General features: G+C 44.1%; 1 protein-coding gene across 5 annotated transcripts in view; it reads left to right on the forward strand.

The window, feature by feature from the left end:
• The window catches only part of FAAP20 (FA core complex associated protein 20), a 55,788-nt gene that overhangs the window by 27,044 nt on the left and 10,088 nt on the right, over positions 1-18,656 (forward strand). For all 5 annotated transcript variants that reach the window (XM_073585403.1, XM_073585400.1, XM_073585402.1 and 2 more), the window contains exon 3: positions 3,641-3,788. In XM_073585403.1, coding sequence (XP_073441504.1) covers positions 3,641-3,788 — 148 coding nt within the window. The remainder of the gene's footprint in view (positions 1-3,640; positions 3,789-18,656) is intronic.

The raw sequence follows: 18,656 nt of genomic DNA on the forward strand, positions 1-18,656 counted from the left end.
AATAAGCCCTTACATTAAGACTTTCTTTACATAAACGGAGTAGTCCATATGCCATTAACCTTTTAAAGTTCTTCCAGGTGATTTGTACGTAGCCATTAATTTAAGCTGGTCATACACATTAGATATTGCCAGCCTATCATTCAGCTGATGACTATATCTCCTGACTTCCTCATATACAGTAAAGGTACTGTCACACTTAGCGATGCACCAGCGATCCCGACAACGATATGACGCTGTCAGGATCGCTGGTGCATCGCTAAGTGGTCGCTAGTGAGCTGCCACACAGGCAGATCTCACCAGCGACATCGCTGGGGACAGGGGTCGCTACTAACCTGTCAGACGCGGCGATCCTGCGTCCTCCCGCCCGCGTCCACGCATCGCTCGTCTACACAGGAAGCGCCGCAGGAAGCTGACGACGAGAAACGGTCCAGCCTGTTCTCGCGCGGTCAGCGATAAGCAGCGGGGGAGCGGGTCGGAGGTAAGTATCAGACATAGCAATATCGCTATAACGTCACAAGTTATAGCGATATTGCTAGAGATATCGCTTAGTGTGACAGGCCCTTAATGCTCAACCATGGCTTATCTCCCCACCAAACAAATTTGATCTGATGATTGAATGATATCCACTTAATCTATATGTTCCCCTACGTAATCTGTTAGGGGAACAAACGAGGTCCCCATACACATTTGACAGCCATCCGATGGCACTAAAATCAGTGCATTTGGATGACTTTTATCTATATTGTATTTGGGCCTTAAAAGTGCTTGCAAGTGCTTTCTGTAAAAAAAAATTATCTTGGTGTTTATCTTTTGGTTGGATGTAGATATTTACATTGCCAAAACACGCATCAGGGTGGATGCTGCTCAGCCGGGAGTTTCCTGATTCTTCCATTGCACTGTGTACACCTTACATTACCATTAGGTTGGTTGTTCATCCATAACAATACGTATATAGATCACTTCTGCTCTTTCTAGATCAGTTATATGCCATAACTACATAAATCTGTGTGTGTGTGTGTGTGTATATAATATATGGTAGAAACAAGTCAAAATGATGCTTAGTATTGTGTGTGGCCTCCACGTGCCTGTATGACCTCCCTACAATGCCTGGGCATGCTCCTGATGAGGTTGCAGGTGTTCTCCTTAGGGATCTCCTCCCAGACCTGGACTAAAGCATCCGTCAACTCCTGGATAGTCTGTGGTGAAACGTGACGTTGGTGGATGGAGTGAGACATGATGTCCCAGATGTGCTCAATCGGATTCATGTCTGGGGAATGGGCAGACCAGTCCATATCTTCAATGCCTTCATCGTGCAGGAACTGCTGACACACTCCAGCCTGATGAGGTCTGGCATTGTCCTGCATTAGGAGGAACCCAGGGCCAAACGGTCATGCTGAAGGATGATTTCCTTTGATGATTTTTGTGTGATTATGTTGACAGCACATTCAACTTTGTACAGAACAAAGTATTCAATTAGAATGTTTCATTCATTTAGAGCTAGGATTTGTTATTTGAGTGTTCCCTTTATTTTTTTTGAGCAGTGTATTATAGCATATATGCGATTTAGCATTATACCTGATTCCCTTTTTGATTGATCTTTATATACCATGGGTGTGAGCCTCTGCATCATTGTTTATTCCTTTGTTACCTTCCTGATTTATTCAATAAAGTGTATATATTTTTTTTATTATCCGTGTTCATTCTGGGCTTTTATTGTCAGTTCCTTCTTTTTCTTTAGTTATTCATAATCGACTGTCCTCTTTGTAGCCACAACCATCCCACAGAGTTTGTAGTGTAACATAACTTCATATAAGCAATACTTGCCTATTACATTACCAAACTCGTGTGTGTGTGTGTGTGTGTGTGTGTGTGTGTGTGTGTGTATATGTGTGTATATATATGTCATATCTGTCATTACTTTTGTTTTGATTTTTCCTCTTTTGTATACAGTACATGTAAATATAACTGCCTGTACAATAGCTTGTAAAATCTCTTAGAAAGTTTGCGTGTGTGGGTAAGGGATGGGGGTTTAGTAGTAAGCTGAATTTTATTTCCTGCACAAATACCCTGCAGTAAAAAAAATAAACAGCAGTAGTCCATGAAAATAATATAGGGTGCTTAGTTAACATAAAAAGCCATTCTCCCGCATCACAATGACTTTATTCGAGACTGTCCTAACCTCTAGTATTAAAATGTTACCATTTATCAAGTGTCGTACATGTGGATAAGGGTCAAGAAGGACTGAGCCAGAATAATGGGAAACTACATGAATGTAATGTCCAGCTCAAAGAAAAGGGAATCTATTCCTTTATTTGCACAAAATGCAGAGACACTGTATGTCATACTCCTATGTTCTCCTTGTTTTGCTTTTTTTCTCATTTGTATACAGTACATGTAAGTATAACTGTCTGTACAATAGCTTGTAAAATCTCCTAGAACGTTTGCGTGTGTAGGTTAGGGATGGGAATTTAGTAGTAAGCGGTATTTTATTTCCTGCACGTATACTTATATGTTGAAATTCTCAGGGATCACTGCATAACTGTTAAGACTTCTTATGCCGAGATGGTGTTCCCCACAAGAACAAACTTTACTCCTTAGACCCCTTGTCAGAGGTTTCTCACCCAGCCAAATCAGATAATTTGCTGTGGACTGATGAGGGGCAAGCATCCTGAAACATGTATCTGCAAATGTGCTTTCTGCTTTGACTTATCCAAAGTCACGTGGCTAAGCCCTTTAAAAAGGCAATATTGACTTTGCAGGTTGCTACTTCCAGTAGATGGCACTAGCATTCCAATCTCCTTCCTCTCTGAAGAGGCTATTTGCCTACTTAAATTGCCAGGGGAACATGACATGGTGTTCTCCACAAAGAGAAACTTAGGCTGTGTTCTCACACAGCGTTTTTTTAGCGGTTTTTACCGCGGTTTTCACTATAAAACCGCTATAAAACCTCTAAAAATAAGGTGCACAGTCATTTCTATGCATTTTGCACTTTTTGTGCACATTGATGCGTTTTTTACCGCGAAAAAACCGCATCGCGGTAAAAACCGCAGCATGCACATTAATTTTGCGGTTTTTTCCGCGGTTTAGGCTTCTCCCATGCTTTTAGAAACCGCTGCGGTAAAAAACGCATCAAACGCATCAAAACCGTGCAAAAACGCACAAAAAACGCCGCGGAAAAATAGGTGTAGTTTCTGGGAAGGGATTCAGGTTTTTGTGCAGAAATTTTCTGCAACGTGTGCACTTAGCCTTACATTTCAGACCCTCATGTACTTGTATGTAATGTATCTCCATTGTGATGTGTTACTTTATTCATACTGTAATAATGTGTTTTATGTAGCTACATCTTTATTACAAGTGAACAGGGTTAATTATTCTAACAGTCTGTGTGAATGTTTTTTTTTTTTTTTTTTTTTTTTTTTTTCAAAAATGTCAGCCTTCCAGACTAATGCTTTAGGTCTGTCATACTTGCTATTGCTGGGTTGTTTTTGCCCTGCATTGGTTAAGAAGCATCCTTTGGTCTCTCCTGACATAATACATCTCGAGCAGTTGCAGTATAAGCTGAATTGATTTGACAGAAGTAGCACTTGGCGTGAGCCCTTTCTGCTCGTGCTCACGAGTTGTTGTATTTGATTTCTTTTAGGAGACAGGACTTCACTGGTTCCTGGTTTGACGAAATCGAATTAACCGCTGCTGAACAAATATGGAAGCAGGTTGTGAGCAGCGCATATCCCGACCCCCATAGCGTGGACTGGCATGCTGTTCCTAGTCTGCCATTTGTCAATCTCAAGGTGCAGTAAAATACTGTGAAAATGTTTACGATATGTTACTTCTAAGGCTAAGTGCACACGTAACGGAACTCTCGCGGAAATTACCGCGAGAATTCCGGAATTCCATTCCGCGGGAAAATCGCATTTTAAATTCCCGCGATTTTCCCGCAGAAAAACTAGCATTTTGCAAGCGTATTTAGCTTGCAAAATGCTAGCGTTTTCCAAGCGATCTGTAGCATCGCTTGGAGAACTGATTGACAGGTTGGTCACACTCGTCAAACATAGTGTTTGACGAGTGTGACCAACTTTTTACTACTGAGGCCGCCTATGGAGCATCAGTAGTAAAAGATAGAATGTAAAAAAAAGAATAAAAAAATGGTGGTGTTCTTACCTTCCGGCGTCCTGCGCAGCCGTTCCCAGTAATCCTTTGCGAAAATGCCCGCGATGACACCTTCAAGTAATATCAATATTTCTCTTCTTTTTTTATTTCTGGAGTCAATACATTTTACAGCCTGACTCCACACAAGAGTGACTGTGACACCCCTGGCAGGTCTCAGCTCTCAGTCATTCGCAGAAGAGATCCTGTTACCCTGTTACTAAGTGGCTTCTTAGTAAGCAGTCTTCTTACTGGGTCCATTCGATAGATGAGGGTGGTTGCTGTAATTGACCACTGATTGTTCTCGCTGAAACTTTCTACTAAAGCCTACTTTACTCATAATTTGCCTGGACAAAAGGTGGCTCGATTTGGAAAAAAAAAAAAAAAATCCATAGTTTCCCTTTCAGGATTTAACAACTTTCATCAAAAATCACCAACTGTCGAAATCAGGTTTTTTGTATTTTTGCAATGTTTTCTTTTTATTCATATCACAATTTCTATTATTTAAAAAAAAATAGAACTCTTAAGTTTTCCCATTGACCACTGGTGGTTTTCTGGATTCATGCTTCTTGTTATTTCAGGAAATCCACTTATACAATAGCAGCGAGAGCAGGTCCTGACCCTATCTTTGTGTTGAAGCATCTAATTTGTGTGAACAAGGGTCATTGTGAAAGGAGGTAGAGCTGTGACATTGCCTATTGTGATTTGTGGATCTTGTGTTATTGGCTGTGTATAGAGATAATAAAAATTTTATTTCTATCGTGCCAACATATTCCACAGCAATTTACATTTTAGAGCGGACTTGTACAAACAATAAAATACTTTACAGAATAACAATAATCACATAAATCAGCAGATACCTAGAGGAGTGAGGGCCCTACTCGCAAGCTTACAATCTATTGTATTGTACAGTCCAGCCATCAATATAATACAGTTGTGTGAAAAAAATGTTTGCAGCCTTCCTGATTTCCTATTCTTTTGCATGTTTGTCACATCCAAATGTTTCTGATCACAAAACAAATTAAATGTTAGACAAAGATAACACAAGTAAACACAAAATGAAATTTTTAAATGAAGGTCTTTATTATTAAGGGAAAAATCCAAACCTACAGGGCCCTGTGTGAAAAATTGGTTGCCCCCCTTTAAAACATAAATTATCTGTTTATCACATCTTTGGGAAGCGGAGTTCAAATTCTCTAGCCACACCCAGGGCAGATTATTGCCACACCAGTTCTCAATCAAGAAATCACATAAATAGGACTTGCCTGACAAAGTGAGAGAGATCAAAAGCTAGACATCATTGCGTGTTTAAAAGAAATTCTGGAACAAATGAGAATCAAAATAATTGAGATCTATTAGTCTGAAAAAGGTTATAAAGCCATTTCTAATGCTTTGGGACTCAGTGAACCACAGTGAGAGCAATTATCCACAAATTGCAAATACATGGAATATTGGTGAACCTTCCCAGGAGTGGCTGGCCAACCAAAATTACCCCAAGAGCTCAGTGACGAGTCATCCAAAAGGTCACTAAAGACCACACAACAACATCCAAAGAACTGCAGGCCTTACCTGCCTTAGTTAAGGTCATGCTCTCCATGCGTGTGCCACATGCAGCTACAGAGCCAAACATCTGATCATCCGGTGCACTCCATGTATCTAGGTTCCCGCTGTAGCTTATTTGGTAAGTGCTACAGCTTGCCAAATAAGCAGGGACCCGATCAAATTCGCTCATCTTTAGTCAAGAGTAGTGATGTATAATTGTGTATCATCGGCGTAAAGATGGAACTGAAAACTGAGTCTACTGATTATTTGTCCAATAGGGGCAGTATACAAGGAGAAGAGGAGGGGGCCCTGAACTGATCCTTGAGGAACCCCGATAATAAGGGGAAAAGGATAGGAAGAGGAGCCAGCAAAAGATAGCGAAGGAGCGGTCAGACACATAGGAGGAGAAACAGGAGAGAACGGTGACTTTGAGACCGATAGATTATAGCATAGTGAGGAGGAGCTGGTGATCCACAATGTTATCAGTCATTGTAATCAAGGCTGTGATTATAAGCAGCCTGGTGAATACTCTTCTTCAAAGAACTAGAAATATGACTCTAAAATAGCTCTGATGGCCAATGTGAAAATTGTAATGTTACTACATTTGTTTTATTAATAAGAATTGTTGATATGTAAAAAAAAAATAATTCCCAAATGTTATTAAATACACAATACATAAAAACCTGAAATAAACAATACGTCAATTTTTAATAACGGCTTCCTTTTAACCCCTTAACGATGGCCGATATGCATTAAAACAGCTGCCGCTAAGGGGCCTTATTCCATCATTGGCCTTTTAGAACAGCATTTGGAAATAATCACGTGATCACCGTTATTCAATGATTAATAGTGATCACGTAAAAAAAAAGTGCCAGCTATTAAAATTATATTTCTCTTCTTACATGATATACATGTCAGAAGAGAGCGAAATTATGTCCTCAAAGCTCCCCCGGTACCTCCGCCATCTCCCGGTCCCTACTGCTCCGTACGCCGGGACTTCTCCTCCTCTTCCAGAAAAAAAAAAAAAAGACATGGGCACCCACCGAGATCTGTCTTCAACAGCCAGGATTTTTCCTCTTGGTTCCTTGTGATCACTGTGATTGGCTCTATCACAGTGATCAAAAGCCATTTTTATAATTTTTATTTTTCATTCTTTGCCGTTGGGTTTAGGGTTTTCAAAAATTTTTAAAAGAAAAAAATGACTATATGACTAGTATTGAGCGCAAGTGCTCGCTACTTGAGTTTACAATGGGGTGCTCTGGTTTGCACCTAGTATCGCGGGTGCTCGAGTGACGCGCTCGAGTCTCCACCCTGCATGTTTCACCAAAAAGCAACAAACATGCGGGAATTGCCTGTTATACATGGGCAATACCTGCATGTTTTTGTTTTTTTTTTTAGAGACATGCAGGGCGGGGATGTAAGCATGTCACTTGAGCACCCATACTTGGTGCATTCCTGAGCACCCCAATGCAAACTCAAGTAGCTAGCACTTGTGTTCAAGCAGCATAATCAATATGACGACTTAATGTTATCAAATTTTTTGTCGTATCTGTGGGTTCAAAATCCTCACTATACTCTTGGATAAAATTCTTTAGGGGTCCGTTGTGTGGGGGTATTTCCTGTCTAGGTGCCTTAGGCCTCTTTCACACATCAGGTTTTCGCCGTCAGGCGCGATCCGGCGCTTTTGACAGAAACCGGATCCGGCGAAATGCAATGCCGGATCCGGTTTCCCCCCCATTGACTTGCATTTGCGCCGGATCGCGCCGGATGGCCATGCGTTTCATCCGGTTTTCGCCGGATCCGGCAATGTGTCGCGATCCGGCGTCTGGAAAAAACGGCTACTGTAACGTTTTTTGTCTCCGGCGTAAAAGCCGGACACGCCGGATCCGGTGCGTCCGGCTTTTTCACACAATGAAAGCCTATGAGCGCCGCAATGCGCCGGATCCGGCGAAAGCCGGATCCGGTTTTTTTGGTCTGAGCATGCTCAGTAGCTCTGCCCACAAGACATGTATAAAAGCAAGACAGTGGGACCCACAGCCACACCCAACATGCCACCCAAGAAAGCAACCAAGCGCAGCAGGAGAAGGCAGGAGACCACTGCAGCACCATCAGCACCACCACCACCCCAAATGGAGCAGCAAATGGAACATGCTGAGGAGGGGAGGCCAGCAGCAGATGAGAGACGGTAATTATCAAATCCCCCATTCCTCCAAACTAGGGCTATTGAATATCAAGATATTCATTGGCCCTTTGTTTCTCTTTATTCAACAGCCGCCCAATAGATGCAGCAGCAGCAATGGCAGCAGCTGGAACACCACCCACAGGCATGGAGTGTGTCCACCAGGAAGACAGCACATCATCTTCTGGGAGCCCTCCCTCGCATCGTCAGCGTTTGACGGTAAGTTTTTATTTCCAAAATCCATCATCTCTGTAATATATGTCTATTCATTACCTTTTATTTCAAAACAGGATTCACAAGATGAAGAGGAGCTCCCAGAAGAAGAAGGAAGGGGTGGACAGACACCTGGAGTGGGCTCACAATTGGTAAGTTTTTTGCATCAAACGCAGAAACACAACATCACACTACACACAACACATAGAAAACAATGTTCTGCAGACCACACACAGCAAACAAATGCCTACATCCAAAGACATTAACATTTTTTGTTTTCTTCTCTAGTCTTCCCAATCTGGTGCTCGGCCAAGAGGTCCTCGCAGTGCCTCCCAGGGTCGTCGGCGACAGCAACGCGGCGGTCACCAGCGTGTAAGTATAAATATTTTTGCTTTGTTTTTTTGCACTTTTTATTTCATTTCTTTTGTGGAGGCTAATTATGTTATTTTTGTCTTTTTCTTTAACAGCCTTCACAGCGTGCTCCCGACTCTGACGGTGAGGATGGAGGACTCGATGTTGACCACCTCATCGATCTCGTCAGAGAAAGGGAGCCGCTCTGGAATATGGCTGACCGCCGCCACGCTGACCTTATCGTTACCCGACGACTCTGGGAGGAAATCTGTTCGCTCCTTGTGGGCCGCTGGGAGGACCTCGATGTTCGGGCCCAGATTAAAGAGCGTAAGTATATACAGTACCGGTTGCTTGATGTAAACCAGTGTTTCACGAACTCCAGTCCTCGTTGTCCCCACGGATCATGTGTTCAGGATTTCTATTTACTATGGAAATCCTGAAAACATGACCCCTGGGGACCATGAGGACTGGAGTTTGGGAAACACTGATGTTGTATACTAACCACTTTGTCCTTTCTCGTTTCAGGGAACAGAATTGTGAATCGGTGGCGGTCTGTGAGGGATCGTTTCAAGAAGGAGTTCAATAAAGAGATGCGGGCCCCGAGTGGATCTGGAGGACGCAGGAGCAAGTACGCAGAAGCCCTGTCGTTCCTCCGGGAAACAATGGTCACTAGAAGGTAAATATTACACACCACATGTGAAAAAAAATGTTAGATGTAAATTTTTTTTTTCAGCCAGGGCCATACCATGTCAGTATTTTAATTGTTTTTTTTTCTCTTTATTCCACAGCACGGTGAGCAGCACTCGGGAGCCTGCACGATTGGACCCTTCTGAGGCGATCCCTGAGGAGACCGGCACCGAGGGACACTTCGACCGCCCCGGTACATCTGCACCTTCCCAGCCTTCCCACACATTCGACCCATCTGTCCCATCCACCAGCACAGGAGCATCGTGGCCGCCTACATTACATGAAGCTGCTGGTGAGGAGATCGCTTTCCCTTTACCCCACCCTTCTGCCCCTGCCACCTCTAGTACACCTGCGGGTACTGGGCGGCAGCGGCAGAGGGGTCAGGAAAAGACTTATGCGCCAGAGTTCTTGCATCTGAATGCATCTTTCCAGAACTGTCTAAAAGTCTTGTCAGAGCAAATCTCTGCAGGCTTTCAGCAGATCAACTCCAGCATTCTGGAGGTGAAGACACTTCTGCAAACCATGCATTCAGAAGCAAGATCTTCGCCAAACCACACCTTTTTCAGGTCTGTTGTGGAGCGCATGGAAACGCTCTCTCCTGCCCAGCAGATGCATGTAATGCATTCATGCCACGCTGCTCTCCAGCAAGTTACCTCCCAACCTCCTCCTCCCACTACACTAGTTCCTCCACCTGCACCCCCTCCAGCCACTTTCCATCCTCCCCCCTCCTATTACATCTACACCCCCTCCAGCCACTTTCCATCGTCCCCCTCCTATTACATCTACACCCCCACCAGCCACTTTCCATCCTCCCCCTCCTATTACATACCATCCACCTCCCCAGCACCATCCACCTCCCCAGCACCATCCACCTCCCCAGCACCATCCACCTCCCCAGCACCATCCACCTCCCCAGCACCAGCCACCTCCCCAGCACCAGCCACCTCCCCAGCACCAGCCACCTCCCCAGCACCAGCCACCTGCCCCGTACCAGACATCTCCCCACTTCCAGCAACCTGCCCCGTACCAAACTCCTTCCCCATACAACTTGCCATCAACATCATCTGCTCCTACAGTCCCTGCCCAACCCTCCACTCCACCACCCACCACCTCTTCTGCTTCCCACATGTCCACCCATTCTGTAGTTTTTTCCACACCTTCACCTCTAACTGTTCCTTCCCCACCACGATCCCAGTCCTCTCTCCACACTTCCAGTGTCGAAGTGTCCCGCAGCCCCTCCAGCAGTATTTCCACCACACACTACACAGATTTATAATGTGTGTATTTAAATAAAAATGACCAGTTTTATGGTTTCAAAGCTTTATTAAACAAGTTTATTAAAATTTTAAAAAAGTTTACTAAAAAAAACATTTTTCAATAAAAGTTAAATTATTTTACACTGGTTGTCTGTCATTTCTTTCTGCGGCGAAAAAGGTTAAATACAGGGTATTTAAAAGGTGAAATGGTATTCAAAACTAGGTATATAACTGTGGGTAAATTTTAGCTTTTTGCCACAGTTGTGTTCCTGGTTGTGTTTGAAGCAAAGTATTTCACCTAAAAAGTTGTGTTTATTGTTGGTCATTTCCTAACAATGTACACAACTTTTGTTAAAAGGTGAAATACTTTGCATAAAACACAACCAGGTACACACCTGTGGCCTAAAGCTAAAAATAGTAAGACCATGACAAGATAGCCAACTTTGGTTGGCAAAGGTATATACTGTTGGTCCAGAAGGTACACAAGTTTGGTTAGGGCACAAATCTTTCACACTCTGTCATCCTGCCAGTGTACTCTGCCTTGAGGTGACATAAAGTATATTGCAAAATTGTCCCTCATTACTGAAACCGTCACAGAACTTCTAGTGGTAATGTCATGGTAATCTTGCAAGGTGGTTTCTTCAGAGGTGTCCTCAATGGAAATGGGTTCCTTGCAGATAACAAAATTGTGGAGTACCACGCACGCTTTGATCACCTCGTCCACAGTTTCTGTCTTGAGGTTGATCGCAGTCAATAGGACCCGCCATTTGGCTGTCAGAATACCAAAGGTACATTCAACCATTCTTCTTGCTCTTGTGAGGCGGTAATTAAAAATGCGTTTTGGTCTTGTCAATCCTCTGCTAGAGTACGGTTTCAAAAGGTGTTCTGACAGCTGGAAGGCTTCATCCCCTACACAGACAAATGGCATAGGTGGACCAGATGTTTGCGGCAGCGGTCTAGGTGGTGGGAACTGGAAGGTGTTTCCATACAGTTTACGCCCCATGGCAGACAGTTTGAAAACTTGAGAGTCATTGGAGCGGCCATAGGCCCCAATATCAACCGCAATAAATTTGTATTCCGCGTCAGCGATGGCCATGAGGACAATTGAAAAATATTTCTTGTAATTGAAATATTCCGATCCCGATCCAGCTGGCTTTACAATGCGGATATGTTTCCCGTCCACAGCGCCCAAGCAGTTTGGAAACTGACATATCTGTTGAAACTTGTCAGCAATTTCAATCCACCTCTCTGTTGTGGGCTCTGGTAAAAACTCTTCAGCTAAGGAGTCCCACAGTGCACGGCATGTGTACTTCACAATTCCAGATATGGTGGAAATCCCGAGTCTGTACTGGAAATGCAGTGACGAAAGGGATTCTCCAGTTGCAAGAAATCTGTGGGGAATTAAAAAACAATAAATTAGTTTTAAATCACAGCATTACATACCAAAACTGACCTATAACACTTGGAGATACAAACTACCACCAACAAGATTGCAGTGAAAGTGTGCTCTGATGCGAGCATATCCAATAAATGTGGCTTACCTTAAAGTCACCATCAGACGCTCTGCGGGTGAAACAGAGAAGCGGCAATAGGTGTCCGCTTTTCTTATGAGGTGTGCAATGCGCTCCACCAAGTAATCAAAATTCTCCATTTTCATCCTAACATATCCAAAAAATGTATCCGAGTTTCGTCGAAGGTCCATGCAGAGTGTAGAATAGACCCCACGCGTCATTCTCTTGGCTGTGATGGGGTGGATCCACAAACGTCGTCTACGATGCCTGATGCGCTGCTGTCTCGCTCTCTTCTTCTCCAGAACAATCACCCTCAAACGATTCGCCTCCGCTATAAAATCCGCCAAATTCTTCAAAATATTTCCAATGACAACATCCATCTTCGCCAGTAACTTGCTCTTCTCTCCAACCTGCACTTTCTCCTCTACAACCTGTCAAAGAAGGGCTGTAGGAACATGCTATATATATAGTTTTCCAGTAGCCAATCCCGTTCGGAAGGCCACAAGGGTCAATTTTAAAAACCGGATCCGGCGTAATCCGTCGAAAAACGGATGAACCGGATGAGACGGATCCGGTTTTGTCTGTCAAGAAAAAGACAGATCCGGCAGAAAACCGGATCCGTCACATCCGGTTTTACGAAACATTTGCCGGATCGCGCCTGACGCCGAAAACCTGATGTGTGAAAGTAGCCTTAGGTGACCTATCGCCTGCAATCTATTTCAGGAAATTTGTGTTCCAAAATTCAAATGTTGCTCCTTTCGTTCCGAGCCGTTGTTTGTCCAAACAAAACTTTGACTACATTTTGGGGTATCGCTATCCACATAAAGTGGGTAACAAACTGTGTGTCTACTTTTTGGTGTTACCTCCTGCAAAAGTGAGAAATTTGGGGCTAAAACAATTTTTTTGTGGAAAAAAATGAACTTTTTAATGACGACCTATTGTTATCAAATTTTTGTGTTATACCTGTGGGTTAAAAATTCTCACTATACCCCTGGATAAAATACTTGGGGGGGTGTAGTTTTCAAAATGGGGTCAATGGGGGGGGGGGGTGTTCTGCTTGTTTAGGCACCGTAAGGCCCCCGCAAATGCGACATGGCGCCCGCCGTCTTTCAGTCAAATTTGTGTTCCAATATTCAAATATTGCTCCTTACGCTCCGAGCCTTGCTGTTGGTCCAAACAGAACTTTTTGACTACATGTGGGTTGTCAACACACTCGAAAGAAAGTGAATAGCAAACTATGGGATCCACTTTTTGGTGTTACCTCTGGCAAAAGTGAGAAATTTGGGGCTTAAGCAAAAGTTTAGAGATAAAATTTTAGTTTTGTTTTTCATTCCACTTTGCAACTGAATGGTTAAAAAAAAAATCTTGACAACAGTTTTATAGTTTGTGAGGGGTGCGTTTTTCAAATGGTATCACTTTTGGAGGATTTCCAATATATATAGGCCCTTCAAAGTCCACTTTCCCAGTGAGTTGTGGCACCCGCAAGCCATAACTGTAAAATCTGAACTAAATTATGGTTCTCCTTGCCTTCCGAGTGTTGCATTGTGCCTCTAAAGTAATTCCCGATTACATGAATGGTATTGGCATACTCAGGACAAGTTGCACAAAAAACTGATAGCCCCACATTTTTACATTTTTAGCTGTAAAAATTTAATTATTCTTTCTTCAACTCACAATGGTATAAGTTTCTGTGAGGCACATGTGGTGTCACCATGCTCCACTGCACCCTTAGATTAATTCATTGAGCGGTGTAGTCTGTAAAATGACGTTTCTGCTCTTCTGACGCTTAAGGGCTTTGCCAATGTGACATGGCACCCTCAAACCATTCCTGGAAAATCTGAACTCCACTATGGCACTTCTTCTCTTCTGAGCTTTGCATTGTGCTTTAAAACTAGTTTTTCACCACATATGGGGTTTTGGTGCACACAGGATAAATTGTATGGTCCACTTTGCTCCATTACCCTTGTGAAAATGAAAAATCAACATTTTTGAGGGAAAATTTTATTTTTTAATTTTCAAATTCTGTGGGGTCAATGTGCTCACCAAACATCTAGATGCATTGCTTTAGGGCAGGGCTGTGGAGTCGGTAAGCCAAACCTGCGACTCCGACTCCTCAATTTCCCTTACACCGACTCCACGACTCCGACTCCGACTCCCACACATATTGCTTATATTTAAGTGAAAAATTTATTGTAGTACAATGTGAACCTCAGACATTTAATCATTTTTATGATCCAATAATCAAGATATTTAGATAGAACAGAATATATATTGGTGTACTACCCGGTTTTCATTCTTTTTGGTACAGATACGATATGGATAGACAGATATGGATAAATGGATATATAGATAGAGCAGATTTCTAATCTGCTTTTGCTATTGAAAACATTATCTATGAGCTCAAAAACCTTTCAGGTGATGCAGTTTTTTAAAAAGATGATCAGCTTTTGCAGCTGAAAAACGTATCCTCAAAAAACACAGGAAAAACGCTGTGCGTGAATGTAGCCTTAGATCAGGAATAGAACAGTCATTTATAGGACATTTCAGAACTTTCCCAAACTCCTATAAAAAAAATATTCAGCACATCCTGCATTGAATTACTGTACCCAATTTATTATATATTTTAGGAGTCGGAGTCGGTCCATTTTATACCGACTCCAACTCTGACTCCGACTCCACCAAAATGAGCACCGACTCCACGACTCCGACTCCACAGCCCTGCTTTAGGGGTCTGGTTTCCAAAATGGGGTCACTTGTGGGAGGTTTCCACTATTTAGACACATCGGAGCTCTCCAAACATGACAAGACGTCTCATAATTCCAGCAAATTTTGCATTCCTTCTCGACCGATCCCTGCCATGCACGCAAACATTTGTTTTTCCCACTTTTTTTTTTTTTCCCATTTCCGCAGCATTTCTGCAACGTGGGCACATAGCCTTAATCCTTTTAACTTTCTAACAAAAAAAAGTTTCAAAAAAATTATTCCGATGTAAAATAGACATGTGGGAAATGTTTATTAGTTATTGTGTGGTATAATTATCTGATTTAAGGGCATAAAATTTAAAGTTTGAAAACTGCAAAATTTTCAAATGTTTTTGTCAAATTTTTAATATTTTCATAAATATATGCAAATCTTAGCGACCAAAATCTAACACTAACATGAAGTACAATATGTCACGAAAAAAACAATTTTAGAATCACTGGGATCCGTTGAAGAGTTCTAGAATTATTACCACATAAAATGACACTGGTCAAATTTTAAAAATTAATGTCAAATTACCGTATTTTTCGGACCGTAAGACACACTTTTTACCCTTCGCCTCGACAGCACCCACTGGAGAGAGGGATCCGCCCATAGGAACAGGAAACCTACAGAAATAAAAGGTGTGGTCCACCTCTCCTCAGTTGGTTTCCTGTTCCTATGGGAACCGCAGGAAGATTCCCTACAAGAAAGAAAAATACCTGGACCAACATGCCGCCTGCGCAGTATCCATGCGAATGGCAGGGGCTGCGGTCTGGAAGCAGCGTCGGGGGAGTGCTGAAGCCTGGCTCCCCCCTCGTCTGAATCGGTAGCTGAACGCCGGGTGCGGGGGAGGCCGCCTGTAGTTTATGCTGGAGATGCGCCGTCAGGGTCCGGATAGAACCGTCCCGGCCCGTTTAGGGGCGCGGGACTGGAGGAGGAGATGCCTGACCTCTGTTCTCCCTGCAATGCCGGCAGCACCGTGGTCCCGGAGAATCGGGGACCCGCGAATGCGCAAATCACAGGCACGCCTGCCCTGGAAGTAGCTGAGGAACCCCCGGGTCAGACCGAATATTCCAGCTGAGAGCGCGGGTGGCAACGGTGCGGTCCTGGAGGTATGATGCTGGGCTGCACACGCGCGTTACACCAGACGCGCTCCTGCCCAACAGATGACTGGACACTTCTGGAGAGGAAAAACCGGAAGGGGCGGTACAGGTGGCGGGGGCCGCGAAATTTGAGGGGAAATGGCTATTTAAAGGGAATGTGTCACCCCATTTTAGCCCTATCATCTGCCGGCACCACCATCAGGGGCTTATCTACAGCATTCTGTAATGCTGTAGATAAGCCCCCGATGTAACATGAAAGATAAGAAAAACACGTTAGATTATACTCACCGGGGGGCGGACTCGGGTGTGGTGGGTGTCGTGGTTCGGTCCGGCGCCTCCATCTTCATACGATGATGTCCTCCTCCTTGCTTCTCCCTCTGCTCCTGCGCAGGCGTACTTTATCTGCCCTGTTGAGGGCAGAGTAAAGTACTGTAGTGCGCAGGCGCCGGGAAAGGTCAGAGGTCCGGCGCCTCGGAGATTCGAAGCTTATTAGCCAAAAATGTGTTAATTCAGGTTCCAAAAGAACAGGAAGGAAGAGGATTTTATTCCCCCTTATTCCTGGTTTCCAAGCCTGACTGCTCGTTTAGAACGACTATTAACCTCTTCACGACCGCCCACAGTAGATAAACGTAGGCGCTTGCTGGGCTTTGTGCAGCGCCGACGTTTATCTACTGTCGGCGGTTTTGTGCCCCCCGGGACCCCCACATACCTTCTAACGCAGGGATCCCGGTGCGCAATGCATGCTGGGACCCCTGACGTCATCGAGACCTGATTGGTTCAGGTCCCGATGACGTCAGCGTCACAGCAGCCAATGGGAGCGATCGCTGGGAAAGCTGCTTGTTTCCCGGCGATCTCCCTCATTGTAACGCGGCTTCTCCCTCTGATCTCACTGACAGCTGATCAGAGGTGAAGCAGCGTTATTGTGTGACTAGATCGCTGCCTGGCACAGCTGATCGCTGCCTGGCACAGCTGTGCCAGGCAGCGATCTTGTCACACAGTAACGCTGCTTCACCTCTGATCATCTGTCATTGTGAGATCAGAGGAGAAGTGGCGTTATTATGTGCCAGGCAGCGATCTTGTCACATAGTAACGCTGCTTCTCCTCTGATCTCACACTGACAGATGATCAGAGGTGAAGTGGCGTTACTATGAGTCAGATCGCAGTGCAGCGATCTTGTGACAAAAATAAAAAAAAAAAGTAAAAAAAAAAAAATGCAGGGGCTAGGGTTAAGGCCCCGTCACACTAAGCGACTTACCAGCGATCCCGACACCGATATCAAGGTGTCAGGATCGCTAGTAAGTCGCTATGTGATCGCTGGTGAGCTGTCACACAGACAGCTTCACCAGCGATCAGCACAGCGATGCCGAGCGCCCGGCATCGCTGGCCATCCCTGTAAAAAATAGAATCAAAATAAAAAATATAGTTATTCTCACCTTCCGACGTCCCGTTCAGCCATCCTGCTTCTCTCCACGCTCCGGTCCCAGTGATCCTTTGCACGAATGACCGCGAGATGTCACAGTCTCGCGGGATAACAAAGTCTCGCGGTCATTCGTGCAAAGGATCACTGGGACCGGAGCGGGGAGAGAGGCAGGATGGCTGAACGGGACATCGGAAGGTGAGAATAACTATATTTTTTATTATTTTTTACACCTGATCGCTGGTCTCCCGCCTGTCACACGCAGCGATGCGTGCTGGCCAGCGGGAGACCAGCGACCAAAGAAATGTCCAGAGATTTCTTTCAGCGATACCGGCAGGGGGGCCGCTCGATGATCGCTGTCACACATAGCGATCTCGCTGGTGAGATCGCTGTTACGTCACAAAAGTTGTGACTCAGCAGCGATCTCGCTACCGAGATTGCTTAGTGAGACGGGGCCTTTAGGGCTAGGGCTAGGGTTAGGGTTAGGGCTAGGGTTAGGGCTAGGGCTGGGATTAAGGTTATGGGTGTGTTGGTGTTAGGTTTGTGGTTAGGGTTATGGTTAGGGCTGAGATTAGGGTTAGGGGTGTGTTGGGGTTAGGGTTGGAATTAGAATTGGGGGTTTCCACTATTTAGGTACATCAGGGGCTCTGCAAACGCGACATGACACCCACAGACCATTCCATCAAAGTCTGCATTTCAGAACGTCACTACTTCCCTTCCGAGCCCCACCGTGTGCCCAAACAGTAGTTTTCTCCAACATATGGCATACCAGCGTACTCAGGACAAATTGGACAACAACTCTTAGGGTCCAATTTCTCCTGTTACCCTTGTGAAAATAAAAATTGGGGGCTAAAAGTTCATTTTTGTGGAAAAAAAATGATTTTTTTTTATTTTCACGGCTCTACATTATAAACTTTAGTGAAACACTTGGGGGTTCAAAGTGCTCACCACACATCTAGATAAGTCCCTGGGGGGGTCTAATTTCCAAAATGGGGTCACTTGTGGGGGGTTTCCACTGTTTAGGTACATCAGTGGCTTTCCAAATGCGACATGGCATCCGATCTCAATTCCAGCCAATTCTGCATTGAAAAAGTCAAACGGCACTCCTTCCGTTCTGAGCTCTGCCGTGTGCTCAAACAGTGGTTTAGCCCCACATACGGGGTATTGGCGTATTCGGGAGAAATTGCACAAAAAATTTAGTGGTTCATTTTCTCTTTTTACACTTGTGAAAATAAAAAAAAATGGTTTTGAAGTAAAATGTTTGTGAAAAAAAGTTAAATGTTTATTTTTTCCTTCCATATTCCATTCATTCATGTGAAGCACCTGAAGGGTTAATAAACTTCTTGAATGTGGTTTTGAGTACATTGAGAGGTGCAGTTTTTAGAATGGTGTCAATTTTGGGTATTTTCTGTCATATTGACCCCCCAAACTCACTTCAAATGTGTGGTGGTCCCTAAAAAAAATGGTGTTGCAAATTTTGTTGTAAAAATGAGAAATCGCTGGTCAACTTTT

The sequence above is a fragment of the Dendrobates tinctorius genome, unplaced genomic scaffold, assembly GCF_039654945.1.
Source record: "Dendrobates tinctorius isolate UK_male_01 unplaced genomic scaffold, ASM3965494v1 ptg000086l, whole genome shotgun sequence".
NCBI lineage: Eukaryota > Metazoa > Chordata > Amphibia > Anura > Dendrobatidae > Dendrobates > Dendrobates tinctorius.